The 14,097-nt window shown below is 35.9% G+C and overlaps 3 protein-coding genes across 3 annotated transcripts in view; 1 reads left to right on the top strand and 2 right to left on the bottom strand.

Moving 5' to 3' along the window:
* Nucleotides 1-1,428, bottom strand: LOC111394041 (CRIB domain-containing protein RIC7-like). Its single transcript, XM_023019828.1, has 4 exons — nt 1,171-1,428; nt 769-869; nt 549-639; nt 1-451 (listed from the first exon to the last, which is right to left on the bottom strand). The coding sequence occupies exons 1-4, from the start codon at nt 1,226-1,228 to the stop codon at nt 27-29; spliced, it is 675 nt and encodes a 224-aa protein (XP_022875596.1). The 5' UTR covers nt 1,229-1,428; the 3' UTR covers nt 1-26.
* Nucleotides 1,429-10,354: 8,926 nt separating this feature from the next.
* LOC111393295 (60S ribosomal protein L14-2-like) lies at nt 10,355-12,189 on the top strand. The gene is made up of 5 exons (XM_023018757.1): nt 10,355-10,488; nt 10,612-10,713; nt 11,156-11,285; nt 11,367-11,479; nt 11,951-12,189. Exons 1-5 carry the CDS (start codon nt 10,486-10,488, stop codon nt 12,008-12,010), a joined length of 408 nt encoding a protein of 135 aa, XP_022874525.1. The 5' UTR covers nt 10,355-10,485; the 3' UTR covers nt 12,011-12,189.
* A 57-nt stretch (nt 12,190-12,246) lies between these two features.
* LOC111392398 (casein kinase 1-like protein 11) overlaps nt 12,247-14,097 on the bottom strand; it is a 4,936-nt gene continuing 3,085 nt past the window's right edge. Inside the window, exons 3-7 of the mRNA XM_023017742.1 lie at nt 13,694-13,829; nt 13,512-13,585; nt 13,378-13,435; nt 12,992-13,125; nt 12,247-12,738 (exon numbers count right to left, since the gene is read on the bottom strand). Coding sequence (XP_022873510.1) covers nt 12,472-12,738; nt 12,992-13,125; nt 13,378-13,435; nt 13,512-13,585; nt 13,694-13,829 — 669 coding nt within the window. The 3' untranslated portion in view covers nt 12,247-12,471. The remainder of the gene's footprint in view (nt 12,739-12,991; nt 13,126-13,377; nt 13,436-13,511; nt 13,586-13,693; nt 13,830-14,097) is intronic.

A 14,097-nucleotide genomic window follows, 5' to 3' on the forward strand; every position in this document is an offset into this window, starting at 1 on the left:
AAAAAAAAATGTAGAAGGAAAAAACATCAATATCCATCACTGTTTTTCTTGCCTCGATCTGCCTCTATAACTGGCTTTACGCCTGAAGTTTGATTCTGCTCACTGCAAGGGGATCCAGGATCGGAGGACGAGGTGCCTTTAAATCTTGAACGGGTTGATCCACCACCGATTGACTCTTTAGACTTCTTTCTACGTGATTTCTTGGGAATGTCTGGGAGATTTCTTGAGGACAAGCCGCTTGATCCTTGGCCTACTTCCTGGTGTTGTCGACTGGATATAACACTGCCTTCGGACGAGTCCTTGGAGTGTCGTCGTGATTTGCCGCTGGATGATGAATCTTTCTTTTTCGGGGAATCTGATGAGCCTTCTTTCGAAGAATGGCGTCTTGAGGATTTTGGAACGTCGGATAGATCCCTACCCGAAGAATTCTCTTTTCTGCTGCCTTCCGAATCTACAAAACCCAAAGTAACTTGTGCTGTAAGCGACTCGACAGCCAAAAAATTGTCAATTTTCACCAACAAATTTTGTAAAAATAGATTGGATCAAACCTTCAGAAACCCATTTAATTTCAGGATTCTCTCCAGGGTCTCCAGGGGGACCTAAAGGTGCTGATTGAGTTGAAGAGGTGAAACCTTTCATCTGTGCAGAATCACAATACAGAATCACAAATTTGTTCAAAAGTAACTATTTTCGAGTCGACAGTACTCTGCATCGAGCTCTTCTCGACTCATGGAAACATTCGAATATTTATGGTAACTGGATTTATACCCAGTTCGGAGAATCAACAGAAGGTCCATCCCATCCTATATGAGCAACGTGCTTTACATCTGTGGGAAGGCCAATCTGAAATTCTTCTTCTTTTTCTTCCTCTGCATCAAAAATAACAAAAAAATTCAGTGATTCTATTTCAGCACTTTATATCAAGAATTATACTCTGAAAATCTTGAAATTCTTCAAAAATCCTTTTAGTAATTTGTTCAAAATCAAAGACTCGCTAAAGTAATCAATGTACAAATAAGGAATCTATTTTCTATCAAGAAAATGCACTTGAAAAACTCGGAATTTTTCGAAGATCATAATGTGTAGGGACGCGTTATAGTAATTTTTTTTTAGACCCGAGACTCGTGCAAGGAAATGATATGACCTTAAGAATATGAAAGTATTGCTCACCGAATATCTGAGAAATGTATCGAAGACCTTTCAAAAGACCTTTCATCTTGGTCGACATGGTTATGTTCCTTCTTATAATTCAAGGAAGATGCATCGATAATTACGACAAAATTAATCAACCCTTTTTGGAAGAAAAATTCAGTGGCGTCCCATGGATTTATATGAATCCATGTAATGTAAAAAGGCAGCAGCAACGCCACCCTAGACTCTCAAATCTGGATGCTTTATATTTGAATAAAAACTTCGAGAGAGAGAGAGAGATAGACTAAAATGGATTTTGAAAAATATTCTTTAATGTGAAATAATTTCCTTCAAATGGTAGAGTGTTGTAAATGAATTATATGTGTTAATGGCGTGAAAGAAAATTGAAATATCCAAACCAAAACCTTTCATCAATTCAATGGCAAAGCATTTCTGGTTGTTAATGCCTGTTAATTGAAGCCAGAAAATCATCGGAATTTTAGCTTTTGTAGTAAATCTGCAATGGACATTTATTTTCAGAAAATAAAATAAAATAATTATTTTCACTAGGAAATAGGGTAACACGCCACGGTCTCCTATTTCTGTTTTCAGATGAAATGATATTCATCATTTCTTCTAGATAAAAGCTAATAATGTTTAGATATTTGTGTGGTTAAAAATTCAAATAAGCGTCTCTCATAAACAGTTTAATTTTCTAAATAGGTAGTTCAATGCGATATTAAGGGAAGGAAATATCTCGAGTTTAGGTCGAAATATTACTCAATTTGGATTTGATCACATGCCTGACCAAACATACATGTCATGCATAGGTACAAAGTATGAAAAACCTCCCTCATAACTCTATTTCTTTCATGATCAGATACTAGTTCATGCCAAATTTTCGACACTAAGCCTCAAGAAATAATAGAATCTGTTTTAATGAGGTCGACTCTTTGGCCAATTCCTTTGTAACCTTAGCATCTACTTCTTTATATTTCGGCTAAGTGACTTCATAAACTCAAAAGGAATCTTGATTCTTGATCTCGTTCAAAAAATGACTTGTCTAGTTACAAAGACAAAATAAGTTCAAATTTAATCAAGCAGATCAAGGAAGTTGGTGACCTGATCACAAGGGAGCTGGCGACCAAATCCCCGATGAACGTAGGCCGTAAATAATAACGGTCCTCAGACAGCAAAATTTCTTGTCTGGTAAATTCCGACCTGCACGAAGGGCAACAAAATGATGAAGTAGCGCCCTTGCCAAGCCCATAAAGTGAATGCCCTTGCCAAGCCCATACAAATGACCCACACGTTCATAATTGGGCCTAAATGAACAGCCCAACAATCCAAACCAACAAAACCCTGGGGTACTTTTAAAATGGATTCAGTCAAATCACCTAAATTTCAAATTGACTTATAAACAAAGGAATATTATGAAAATGACCTATCCAGTATTAAAAAACAAAAATACCCTTAAATGCATTATACAATTACAAAAGTTAGTTTTTTTTAAAAATATCAATACCCTTTTACTTAACAAATAAAAATCAAACATTTTCTACTTTTCTTATTTATTTACTTCAACACAAATAAATAAAACACTTTCATCATTCATCTGCTTCAACCACAGAAACTAAAAAATTTATCGAAATCGGAAGCCGAAAAATTTGTGGACATCAATCTCTTCGGTTCGGTAAATTTATATAGCAAATTTAATCTTGTTTTCGTTAAATTATTTTATTTTTAAATCGATAAATTGTATTTCAACATTTAATGGTAATGTAGATAAAAAAAAAATTAATAGATCTGTAATTTTTTAAGCATTTGACCAGAAAAAATTCATCTGCATATACATTGTCGGAACAGCCCGACGCGTGCCGGTGATTCAGCTGTTAAACGGGATGTTAAACAGCCAGTCAAACAACCGACTGTTTGACCGGCTGTTTGTCAACTGTTTTCTTTTTTTCCCTTTTTTGAGTTATTTTTATTGCTGTTGATATTTTTTTTGTAATTAAAAATTCTGTTTCGACATGGAGATATGGTTGTAGTCCCAATTTGTTGCTTTGGTGATTTCGAATTGGACGAAAGAGATCGATGGATATGGAAATAGACAAGTGCTAAACGTGATGATATCACAATTTTCATATCATCAAGTACATCATATGCAGAACTCTATAATGATTTACAGAACAAGTTGAATGTTGATCCTTCTCAGTACAACATGGAATTGAAATTTAAATTCAGCGAGCATGCATTAGTTCTGATTCTACCTATAATGATTTCTTCTGTTGATGAAGTGAATTATCTGATTGAATTGAACAATAAGCACACGACTCCTCTTTGCGTGACTTTAGTACGGAATGATGTCGTCGAAGATGAACAAGTAGACTCAAGAGGTGAGGATCACAATGCTAATGATTTTTGGGATACGGTGGAGATAGCTCGTGAAGATGAAGTGGTTATTTCAGAGATAGTTGCACATAGAATCCCTTTCCGCGGCTCGTGACAACGAGAATGAAAATACAAATACTTTTAAAAACAAGGACTTGATTCCTTTATCCCGGCAGAAATATGAGTGGGGTGGGACCTTGGGGGCTAGATCAAGTGGACTGCCCTCTAACTCCTCACGTGTGGTTCCTGATAATCAGAATTTGTATGTCGAGCAACTATTTGAAACGAAGAAAGATTTGCAAGAAGTCGTGTACCTAATTGCACTGAAATACAACTTCAAGTTTAGAGTGAAAAAATTGAATAGGTCATTGTTGACGCTATCATGCGTAGATGACAGTTGCAGTTGGCGTTTGCGAGCGATGAAGATGGACACGAATGAGTGCTTCGTAATTCGCAAATATACGTGATAACATACTTGTGAAGTGGGAGTTTGTCGCAATGATCACAGGCAAGCCCGAGCTTTATTTATTGGTCGATAGATAATGCACAAGTATCAGGATCCACGGACAATCTACAGACCATCGGACATCATTAACGATGTTCGTCGAGAGTATGGAGTAGTCATGAACTACCAGAAGCCCTGGAAGGCCAAAGAATGTGCATTGGAGGATTTAATGGGCTCGGCAGAGGAAAACTATGCTAAATTAGTCAGGTATTGCCATCACATGGAGAAAACTAATCCTAACTCGACATTTTTTATTGAGACGGAGGTCGAGAACTACTTCAAATTCTTCTTTATGGCTCTTGGACAATGCATTCGGGGATTTCGAAATGCAATGCGACCCCTAATTCTAGTCGACGGTACAACTCTGAAATCTAAATACCAAGGTAAGTTGATTATTGCTACATGTCAAGATGCCAACATCCAAATTTACCATCTTGAATTCAACATAGTTGATAACGAGAATGGTCTGTCGATGCGTTGGTTCTTCGCAAAGCTCAGGGAAGTAATCGGGGAAGTCAAGGACCTTCCTTTTGCAATCGATCGGGGACGGTCTATAATAAATGGTATTACTGAAGTTTTTCCCGATGCACATCATGGGTATTGCATGTATCATATACAAGGCAACTTGAAGACCAGCTATCGGGACAAAGACATCGTTTCATTGTTTAGGAGAATGGTTGAAGCTTACAATATTGAAGAGTGTAATAGGTACATGGTTGAAATAGGAAGCAAATCATTCTCAGCATGGGACTATCTAACGAAAATGGGGATTGAACATTGGACGCGCTCATATTTTTCAGGACGTCGATACAATATGATGACGTCAAACAACGTGGAGTCTCTTAATGCATTATTCAAGAGAGATCGAGAGTTACCTATTTTCGCACTGATTGAGAATATCCGTACGAAGCTGCAGCAGTGGTTTCACGATCGACGTGTGGAATCACATAATCGCACAAGCGTGTTAGCCCCAGCGCAAGAGGTAAAGCTCTTCAAGACTGCAGAGGCTACGAGAAAGTTAAATGTCTAACCACTAGACGAGTCGCGCTTCTCTGTGAAATGTGCACGTCATATGGCATACATGGTAGATTTGACTAATAGAACGTGCACTTGTAAAATAATTTCAGTTAAAGAGTTTTTCATGTGAGCATGCAGTTGCGGTGGCTATGTATCGAGAATTTGCAGCGAGAATATTGTGCTCTCCTTATTACACTGCTGAAAACTGGAGAGCTGCGTATGTTGAAACCATATTTTCGTTTCCAAACGAAGCCGAGTGGGAAGTTCCCGATCATATTCGTCCATTCAATACATTATCGCCACCTCTCATTGAACCACATGGTCTTAGACGTCCAAGTACTTCTAGAATACCATCTACTGGAGAGTTTTTCCGACCGCATAGGTGTAGCTTGTGCAAATCAGTAGGACATACTTGCCAATTTTGTACAAGTTAGGTTCCTCTAAATGACAGTTAGAGCATTGTGTATTGTTGTCGATCTGAAATAAACAGTATTTACATCCACATAATCAATATTCAGATTTCAGCTCGTATTTACATTGAAATAAACAGTATTTACATCGACATAATCAATATTTTCGTATTTTAACTCGTATTTACATTGAAATGAATAGTATTTACATCGAAATAAACAGTATTTACATGAATCATCATAAATAATTGCGAAAAATAGTTACAAATAATCACAAAAAATAATTACAAAAAATATTTACAAATAATTTATGGATCGCAATTAAATTCGTATAAATCATACGTTAACTTATTTCGCCAATTCTGTATTCATAACTAGTTGATTCCATCAACATTATGTATTATACTCAAAAATTCTATGTATTTGATTGCGAAAATCCCACAGTCGCCCCAGCAAATGAACAAATATGTGTCAGTTCGGTTCCAATTACGTACGAACTGATTACTAAATGTTTTTAAAAAAAAAAGATTACAAAGACTGACGATATAGAATATCTCACCGTCGTCGTATCCCGCACGATGGCTAGTTTGTCCTCCACAGTCAAGTCCGCATGTCTAGCCATCAGAGGAACGATCACAGTCACCGGTTCTAAGTTCTGCTCGAGTTGTCCTTGTGTTAGACATGAATGATTGGGGTCGTACACATACATCGTCGAATCAAGAAACACGATCTCCAATGCAATGCAGTGCTGATTCACGATCACTGGAATGTACAAATGCGTACAACCCTCCCATAGCGTTCCCAACACTCGGTGACAGCCCGATGACCCACTCGAGCATATACGCGGGAAGCACGAACTCGTTACCTAGAAGCTAGAGCTACTGATACTCAATGGTAACGGCACGAAAGAATTCGATGTTCAGTATTATTCAGCCAGGCTTATGGAATGATTGTGGATATCTTCTCAACTCGATCGCGCAACAAGTTCATGACCATATCGATGTGCTACATCAAGAAAAAAAGACATAAATACATATTTCATTTACCAAATTAAACATAATGTATACAAAAAGTAACAATAACACTTCATTTACATCATCGACGAGCTAAAGCCCCCTGCGTGGTGATATCATGGAACCACTTGTATGCGTCCAATATCGTCATTCTGGATATCATGTGTGTGCCTCTGAAAATAAAATAGAAAAAATGTTAAACAAAGCATATATAAGTTCTACTAGTCTACTAAATCATACAATACTTACTCGGGCAACATTCTTCGTCACTCAGCCTCAAATACTTTCCACTTGTCATGGTCGACCTCCCGGAACGGATTGGGGTACATCCCGTTGACAAACCTCCTCCTCTTCGCCTCAGCCGTGAAGGGAGAGACGACGTACTGTGACGGCACTCTCGGCCTCTTGTCGACCACCGTCTCCGGCATGTCAACAACACGCTTTTTTACCTTATACACTGTCACCTCATCCATCCCCTCATCTGCCACCGTCTCCCTCCCCAACGGGCCCCCTCCTCTGCCACTGCTCCCGTCCCATCGCGCTCCACAGATAACATAAATGATTCTCATGCATCATCATCATGTATGTACGACTGCCGGAGACCCCCATCTCTATCACCCTCTCGATCACCCCCGATCACCGTCTCCGTCAACCCATCGCCTACCGGCTATATCACCTCAAAGTGCTGCAATCTCATCCTCAAGGTCTGCATAATGGCCACGCAGCACTCTAACATCTTTCGACAAATCTTCTACCCTTCCTACCAACTGTCGTCCCAGATCGTCAACCCTCTCTATCATCTCTCGACGCAGCCCGTTGACCTGCTTCGCAATAAATTTGTTCAGACGGTCATATAGATCATCAAAATAGTACCCCTGACTATGTGCGGGAGATCTACGGGAAAGGTCTTTGGACGGGGGAGGCGGAGGAGATGCCCTCGGCGACGGAGGTGATCGTCGATCAACTGGATCATGCTCCTATACAAGCAACAACATTACAAATTATTAACTTAATCCGTAATTACTAACTCATACAAAACGGTAATCAATAGATTTTATTCAATTCGCTCATCGAATCTCGATCGTGGATCAGATCGGACATCTGGTCATCTGGAGTGTGCGAAATGCCTAATTCATACACGAGACCCTGAGCCTCCTCATCCATCAACGGCGTCAACTCAGTTATGACTTCAAACTAACATATTGACATTTAAACTAGTTAACGATCATGTAATCAGATGTTAAATCACGCACAATATAAATTACAAATGTATAATACTTACCCGAGGGTCATCGATGATAATTGATGACTGTTTCCCAGTGGGATATCCCTCTAGTCGAGATGCTCTCCAATGGTGCATCCGAGGGCAGCGTGTCTCCCCTCACCTCGCAAAGCGGGCACCCAATAAGGGACGGTCTCATACGCTCGAATCTGCAACACATACAATTATTATATACAAATTCAATAGGAAAATAATTTTAACATTCATTATACTAATCATTTACCTGCACCGACAGGGGCAATCCATAGGTGTCGTACTTACGCATGGGTCCCTTCGGCTTCGAGTGTGATCTGGTGAAGACGTGTACGGTGTTCTCAAAACATCTCCGACCCCACGGATAGTCGTTGAAACGATCGATGTCGTCAATGATATCCAGATGGAAGAGGTCGATCGCAGTCTTCTTGTGGTGACACCGCACCACGCTCTCAAGGATGTAGACCAGACCTAACTTCAGTCTGTCTAACATCTGATCACACCTCCTGATTGCGTCGAACAGCTGTGTAAGAAGCACATTTCCCTGTCCCTCGAAGTAAGCATCATGAAGCCTATTTATTCTCTGAGTCTCATCACCAGGTGCTTCATCCCCTGTAATCTTTAATCTCGTGATCAGAGCAAAGTAGAACATCGAAAAACTAGCGACTTTATCCCCGACTACGAAGTGGAGAGCATCGTCGTCGATTAGACTCAACAATCAACATAGAAGTGTATCAATGATCTGACCCGAGTACTGCATATCTCTCAACAGGTACAAGCGTCATAGGAAGGATTGGCGCAGCATATCAGCATGCTGATCATCGAGCAGCTCTAACACAGCAGTGAAACTGTCAAAGCTACTATTCCATGTAGTTTTACCTGACATCTGTCTCAACTCTGCGTCAAGATGATAATTCATCCTGTAAAAATTCAAAATGTTATAACATTGTACAAGTAATAATAGAATAAAGTATAATAACATAAAATTTAGCGAACAAAATTGTAACTACGGTACGCAAGACGCAGATCATAATAATTAAAATCATCAATGATATGAATTTTTTTATCCTATTATCAACAATGTCAATTTTTCCCGATTATCAATATTTTTTTAATCAATTCAAGTTTAAAAAATATTTAAATTCGATGAACAAAAAGAATATTATTTATCAAAAACTAATAATAAAAATAAATATTAAATTTCAAATTAAATTTTCAAAAATTATTTCAAATTACAATTAAAAAAATAATTAAATTTGATGAACGAAAAGAATATCATCCAAAACTATTAATAAAATTAAAAGTAAAAAATTTATTTAAATTCGACAATAAATAAATTATTATTTATCAAAAACTAATAATAAAAATAAATATTAAATTTCCAACAATTATTTCAAATTACAATTAAAAAATTAATTAAATTTGATGAATGAAAAGAATATCATCCAAAACTATTAATAAAATTTAAATTACCATTACAATTAAATTTAAAATAAAAAGTTGAAATTAGAATTAAAAAAGTAATTTTAAAATTAATTTTAAAATAACAAATTTCTTTAAATTTAAATTATAGCTAAAATGAAAATTTAAATTTAAAATAAAATAAAAAAGTCAAAATTCGGATTAAGTAATTAATTTAAAAATAAATTCTAAATTAACAAATTTCTTTAAGTTAAAATTAAAATGAAAATGAAAATTTAAATTTAAAATAAAATTAAATTAGAAACTAAAATTAAATTTAAAAATTAGAATTAAAAATTTATTTTGAAATTAATTTTAAAATAACAAATTTCTTTAAATTAAAATTATAATTAAAAAATGTAAATTTAAAATAAAATTACAATTACAATTAAATTTAACATAAAAAATTGAAATTAAAATTAAAAAAGTATTTTTAAAATTAATTTTAAAATAACAATTTCTTTAAATTAAAATTATAACTAAAATGAAAAATAAAATTTCAAATAAAATAAAAAATTAAAATTAAAAAAGTATTTTTAAAATTAATTTTAAAATAACAATTTCTTTAAATTAAAATTATAACTAAAATGAAAAATAAAATTTCAAATAAAATAAAAAATTAAAATTAAAAAGTCAAAATTCTGATTAAATAATTAATTTGAAAATAAATTCTAAATTAAATTAATTTAATTTAGGAAATTTAATATTATAAAAAAATAAAAATAAACCGACTGCCTATTGACAGCCAGCCGACCTGCAACAGCAAAAACTTCTCCACTCGTCGGATTCCACCATTTTCGACGACTTGAAGCTCCCCAAACACCAAAAATTGGCCAATACACTTCATCTATAGGCAAGTCTAACATAAATCATGCATTTCATGCCACAAAAATCATATTCCAATCAATAATCTAAGTAAAACTCAACAAAACTCAATAATGAAATTATAATTCCAAAAAACTAACATTTACAACTCTTATAAGCCGGCAACCGAAAGTTCTTTGGTGAAGGAGATGTATGGACGATCGACTGTCAGTGAATATGATTTTCCTTTCCAAACCGTTGAGAGAGAGAGAGAGAGAGAGGAAGATGGAGAGGTATTTTTGAAAAAAAATGTATTTAAATTGTGTTTTTTTTTTTTTTTTAATCAGTCAAAGTCAATAAGGACGGTCAAATGGTCATTTTCACTTATTTCCTCCAAAACCCTAGCAATGCTATAACTCCATTACAAATCGTAAATTAAACTGTCAATTACATCTCCAGCCTCTCCCTGCACACAGTTCACGCAGAGATTCCCCGAAAATGGTGAGGCCCTCAAAAAATTTATGCCCTTGATCATTTTCTATACGATCCCTCTGTATACATTTGTTTAGAAAGTTTCAATTTCTCTGCAATGTAAATGATTTTTGGGTCGTTTCTTGTTTGTAGCCGTTCAAGAGGTATGTTGAGATAGGAAGAGTGGCCCTTGTCAACTACGGCAAAGAATATGGCCAGCTTGTCGTCATCGTTGATGTCATCGACCAGAACCGGGTATGTCTAACAATATTTTCCTTTGATTTATGCGTTAAATGCATTTATGCTTTTAGTTCATTTAATTGGATTCTTTTGTGTTTAATCTAGGTCACTTTCTGTTATTTATGTCATTCGCATTGTTGTTTTTTCAGCAATCTTTGCTGCACTGTGTGGATATAAGTTAGTGGATTTGACTATGTTATTTGGAATAATACATTTTTCAATAGATTTGATTATTGGATTTGGACTATATTAACTGTTTGCACTCGTAATTTGGTTAAAGAACTGAAATTCATGAATCTTTTTTGCTGCATGTTCTTTATAATTTATCTTATACCAGTGTTGTTGATAAAATCCAATAAGAACTGACATTATGGTTCTTCAATCTTGTTTTTGTGTTCGTAAAATGAAATGAATCTTGCCTGACTCTGTGCATTTTAAACCGTTTGCTTAATAATAGGCTCTAGTGGATTCACCGGACATGGTTAGGAGCCAAATGAACTTTAAGAGGCTTTCTCTTACTGACATAAAGATTGACATCAAAAGGGTTCCGAAGAAAAAGACTCTTATTGCTGCTATGGAAACTGCTGGTTGGTGTTAAATTTAGAATACCTCACTCTGCATTGGTTATATTGTTCTGTGAAATGATACTTTATGACCTTATCTTGCAGATGTCAAGAATAAATGGGAACACAGTTCCTGGGGGAGGAAGTTGATTGTGCAGAAGAGAAGGGCCTCTCTAAATGATTTCGACAGGTTCAAGCTGATGTTGGCAAAAATCAAGGTCGGAATTGTCTTGACAAGAGTACCTTTTATATTAATTATTGTGTGCGCTCTCTGAGAATAGATAAAAGGGAAGTACTACTTCGAGCGGTAGATGCTAGCCAATGGTAGCTTCCATAGAGAAACTGAAGTAAAAGTAGAAGCCCTACCAAACGCACCCTAATATCCTTAGGAAGAAATGTGGAGAACAAATAACAGAAACGCCACTTAAATGATGTTGAATAACACACCCATTTAAATAATTTATCTCCAAATGAACGGAAGTAATACTTCACGCAGTAGATGCTGCAAAAAACTAATTTCTCCTAGCTTTTATCGTAAATTACAATCTAATACTTAGGTGATCAAATAATTACTGTAATAGTTTCCAGTGTATGTTGCTATATAATGTGCTTGTGCACCCAATACTTGCTTTACAATTTTAACATTTGACTGCTGGTGGTGCTGATCAACTAACATTTTGATGCTGCAGAAGGCTGGCATTGTGAGGCAGGAGCTTGCAAAGCTAAAGAAAGAGACCGCAGCAGCATAAGAGTTATGTCCACCCAAGTTACGTGTGTCAAGATTTTGTAGTAGGATTTTGGAAGGCCTTTTGTTTTATTGATCTGAGCTTTACTTGTTAATGAATGTCACAAGAAGAGAACCATCAAATTTTGATCTTGCTCTTCACGCCTGTTTCTTATCTTACTTTTGACGCCTGTTGCTCATTTACTGTGATAGTCGTTCCTGATTTTTCTGCATTGGTTTTTAGGAACAAAAGCTCTGTGCTTTAAAGACAACATGGAGGGTTTCATATTATAAACAAATATTCCATGTGATGAAAATTACTACACATGAAACTCAATACTTCCTTGGATGAGAATTATGCATTACAACTTACAAACAGGAAACAAAATGGGGATACGACACAATTCCACATTTACAAAGAGTACTATTTATGCAAATAAAAGATTTCCTTCACTTGGAATTCAACGTTCAATGAAAACCATAGGCTTACTTCCGGATCGAGAGGAAGTCGAAGCTTCGAAGAGGATCACTGTGAGTGCCTTTGGTAACTGCAGTACGAGAGAAGGCAGATGATTTAGGTTCAATGACGGGTTGAATTCTTTGTGTTGTAGAGACGCGGCCACTGCTCGACATCAATCTACTTGAGTGGCCTTCGGTGGGTCCACCAGAGGAGCTTGGTCTGCTGCTCGAAATTGCTGCTCTCTTTGAAGCGCTGCCATTTCGAGAAGTTTGGACTCTTTCTAAATCGGGTTGCTGCTTGTTAGAAATCATAAGAAACCTTTCGGTAAGAAAGTTGACATGAGAAAGTGATACACAAGGGGAGCTTACTATTAGAATAAGTGCACGTTTGGCTATGCTTAGAAGTTTGAAAATTGTAAATATATTACTAAGAAAGTAATTTTTTTAGCTACAAGAAATTTTTTAAAAAGTTTTACATGCTTAAAAGGTCAGCCAAACCATGCTCTGAAACCTAATTTTATCATGGGAATGGGAAAAGATAAAATACCACATCCTTGGATGAAGGTGCATCTTCTGATGCCCTGTGTCTTGAATGTTCACCATGACGCCCTGAACCTGCAGGGTTCCTCCTCGAAAAAGCTTCAACAGCACCCGAGAATCTATCTCGAATATCTTGCCCCACTAGATGAAACAACCAAATCATAAGAGAATATCAATAAATCTACCAATCACTATTAAAATAGTAAAGAAAACAGAAATGTTACTTCGAATAATGTAAACAGTTCCAAAAAAAATGAAACAACTAAGTACTTGGGACATATAAAATGCAGAAAATAAGGATTCACTCAAGCTCATTCATAGTTAGTTCGTAAGTTCACTTAGATATCACAAAAATCTTCAGTTTCAGGTATTATTTCTGCTAAACACATGTACCAGATGTTTTTAATGGTCTTTCACAAGAAGTTCCAGCCCCTGCATTGCCACTGGGATTCTGGAACCAAAGGCATGAATTAGTATATTATCCTCGAAAAAAGATGAAACAAACTCTAACGTGCGCAAGCACTTACTCTTGCTTTAGAATTGGTGCCAATCTGAGGATACTTCAGTATTGTCCAATCAAAAACATAATCAAATTGGTAACCTGTGGAGATAACAAGTCATGAAGCGGATATTGCAACATATGCCTGCTTAAATACAAAGTACTTGAGAAGGAACTCAACAAGAATTACATAGTTCTAGTACTTGTTACCTTCGCGAATAAACAAGTCCCTAAAAAGCCTCTTCAAATAAGAATAATCTGGCTTGTCCTCAAATCTTAATGATCGGCAATAATGAAAATATGATATGAACTCAGATGGATATGATTTGCATAATACCTGTAAAAAATTTTAAAATCATGTGAACATTCAGCCACTGTCACTACTAAGTGATATAACAAAGGGGGACCACCAAATTCAAAGAGGTTGTGCTGGGATGAAAACGATGGAAAGATTTAGCATACAGGAATAGAGGAAAATAATAGTTAATGAAAATAAACAAGAATCAACTCCATCAAATTAATGATACAGACAGTGGAAAATAAAAATCTTTATGCATCTTATATATGAATTTGTTGAAATCACAATTTTTATAATAATAGAACTCTTCATCATA

Source organism: Olea europaea, chromosome 4 (assembly GCF_002742605.1).
Source record: "Olea europaea var. sylvestris chromosome 4, O_europaea_v1, whole genome shotgun sequence".
In the NCBI taxonomy this organism is placed as follows: Eukaryota; Viridiplantae; Streptophyta; class Magnoliopsida; order Lamiales; family Oleaceae; genus Olea; species Olea europaea.

What these genes read in the sequence shown, in the direction of transcription:
- LOC111394041 (XM_023019828.1), bottom strand. Translation starts at nt 1,228, where the DNA reads ATGTCGACCAAGATGAAAGGTCTTTTGAAAGGTCTTCGATACATTTCT. An exon ending in ATACATTTCTCAGATATTCG is followed by an intron (nt 870 to 1,170) that starts GTGAGCAATACT and finishes TTTTTGATGCAG; the next exon opens with AGGAAGAAAAAGAAGAAGAA. An exon ending in CTGTTGATTCTCCGAACTGG is followed by an intron (nt 640 to 768) that starts GTATAAATCCAG and finishes GATTCTGCACAG; the next exon opens with ATGAAAGGTTTCACCTCTTC.
- LOC111393295 (XM_023018757.1), top strand. An exon ending in ATGTCATCGACCAGAACCGG is followed by an intron (nt 10,714 to 11,155) that starts GTATGTCTAACA and finishes GCTTAATAATAG; the next exon opens with GCTCTAGTGGATTCACCGGA. An exon ending in TGCTGCTATGGAAACTGCTG is followed by an intron (nt 11,286 to 11,366) that starts GTTGGTGTTAAA and finishes CTTATCTTGCAG; the next exon opens with ATGTCAAGAATAAATGGGAA.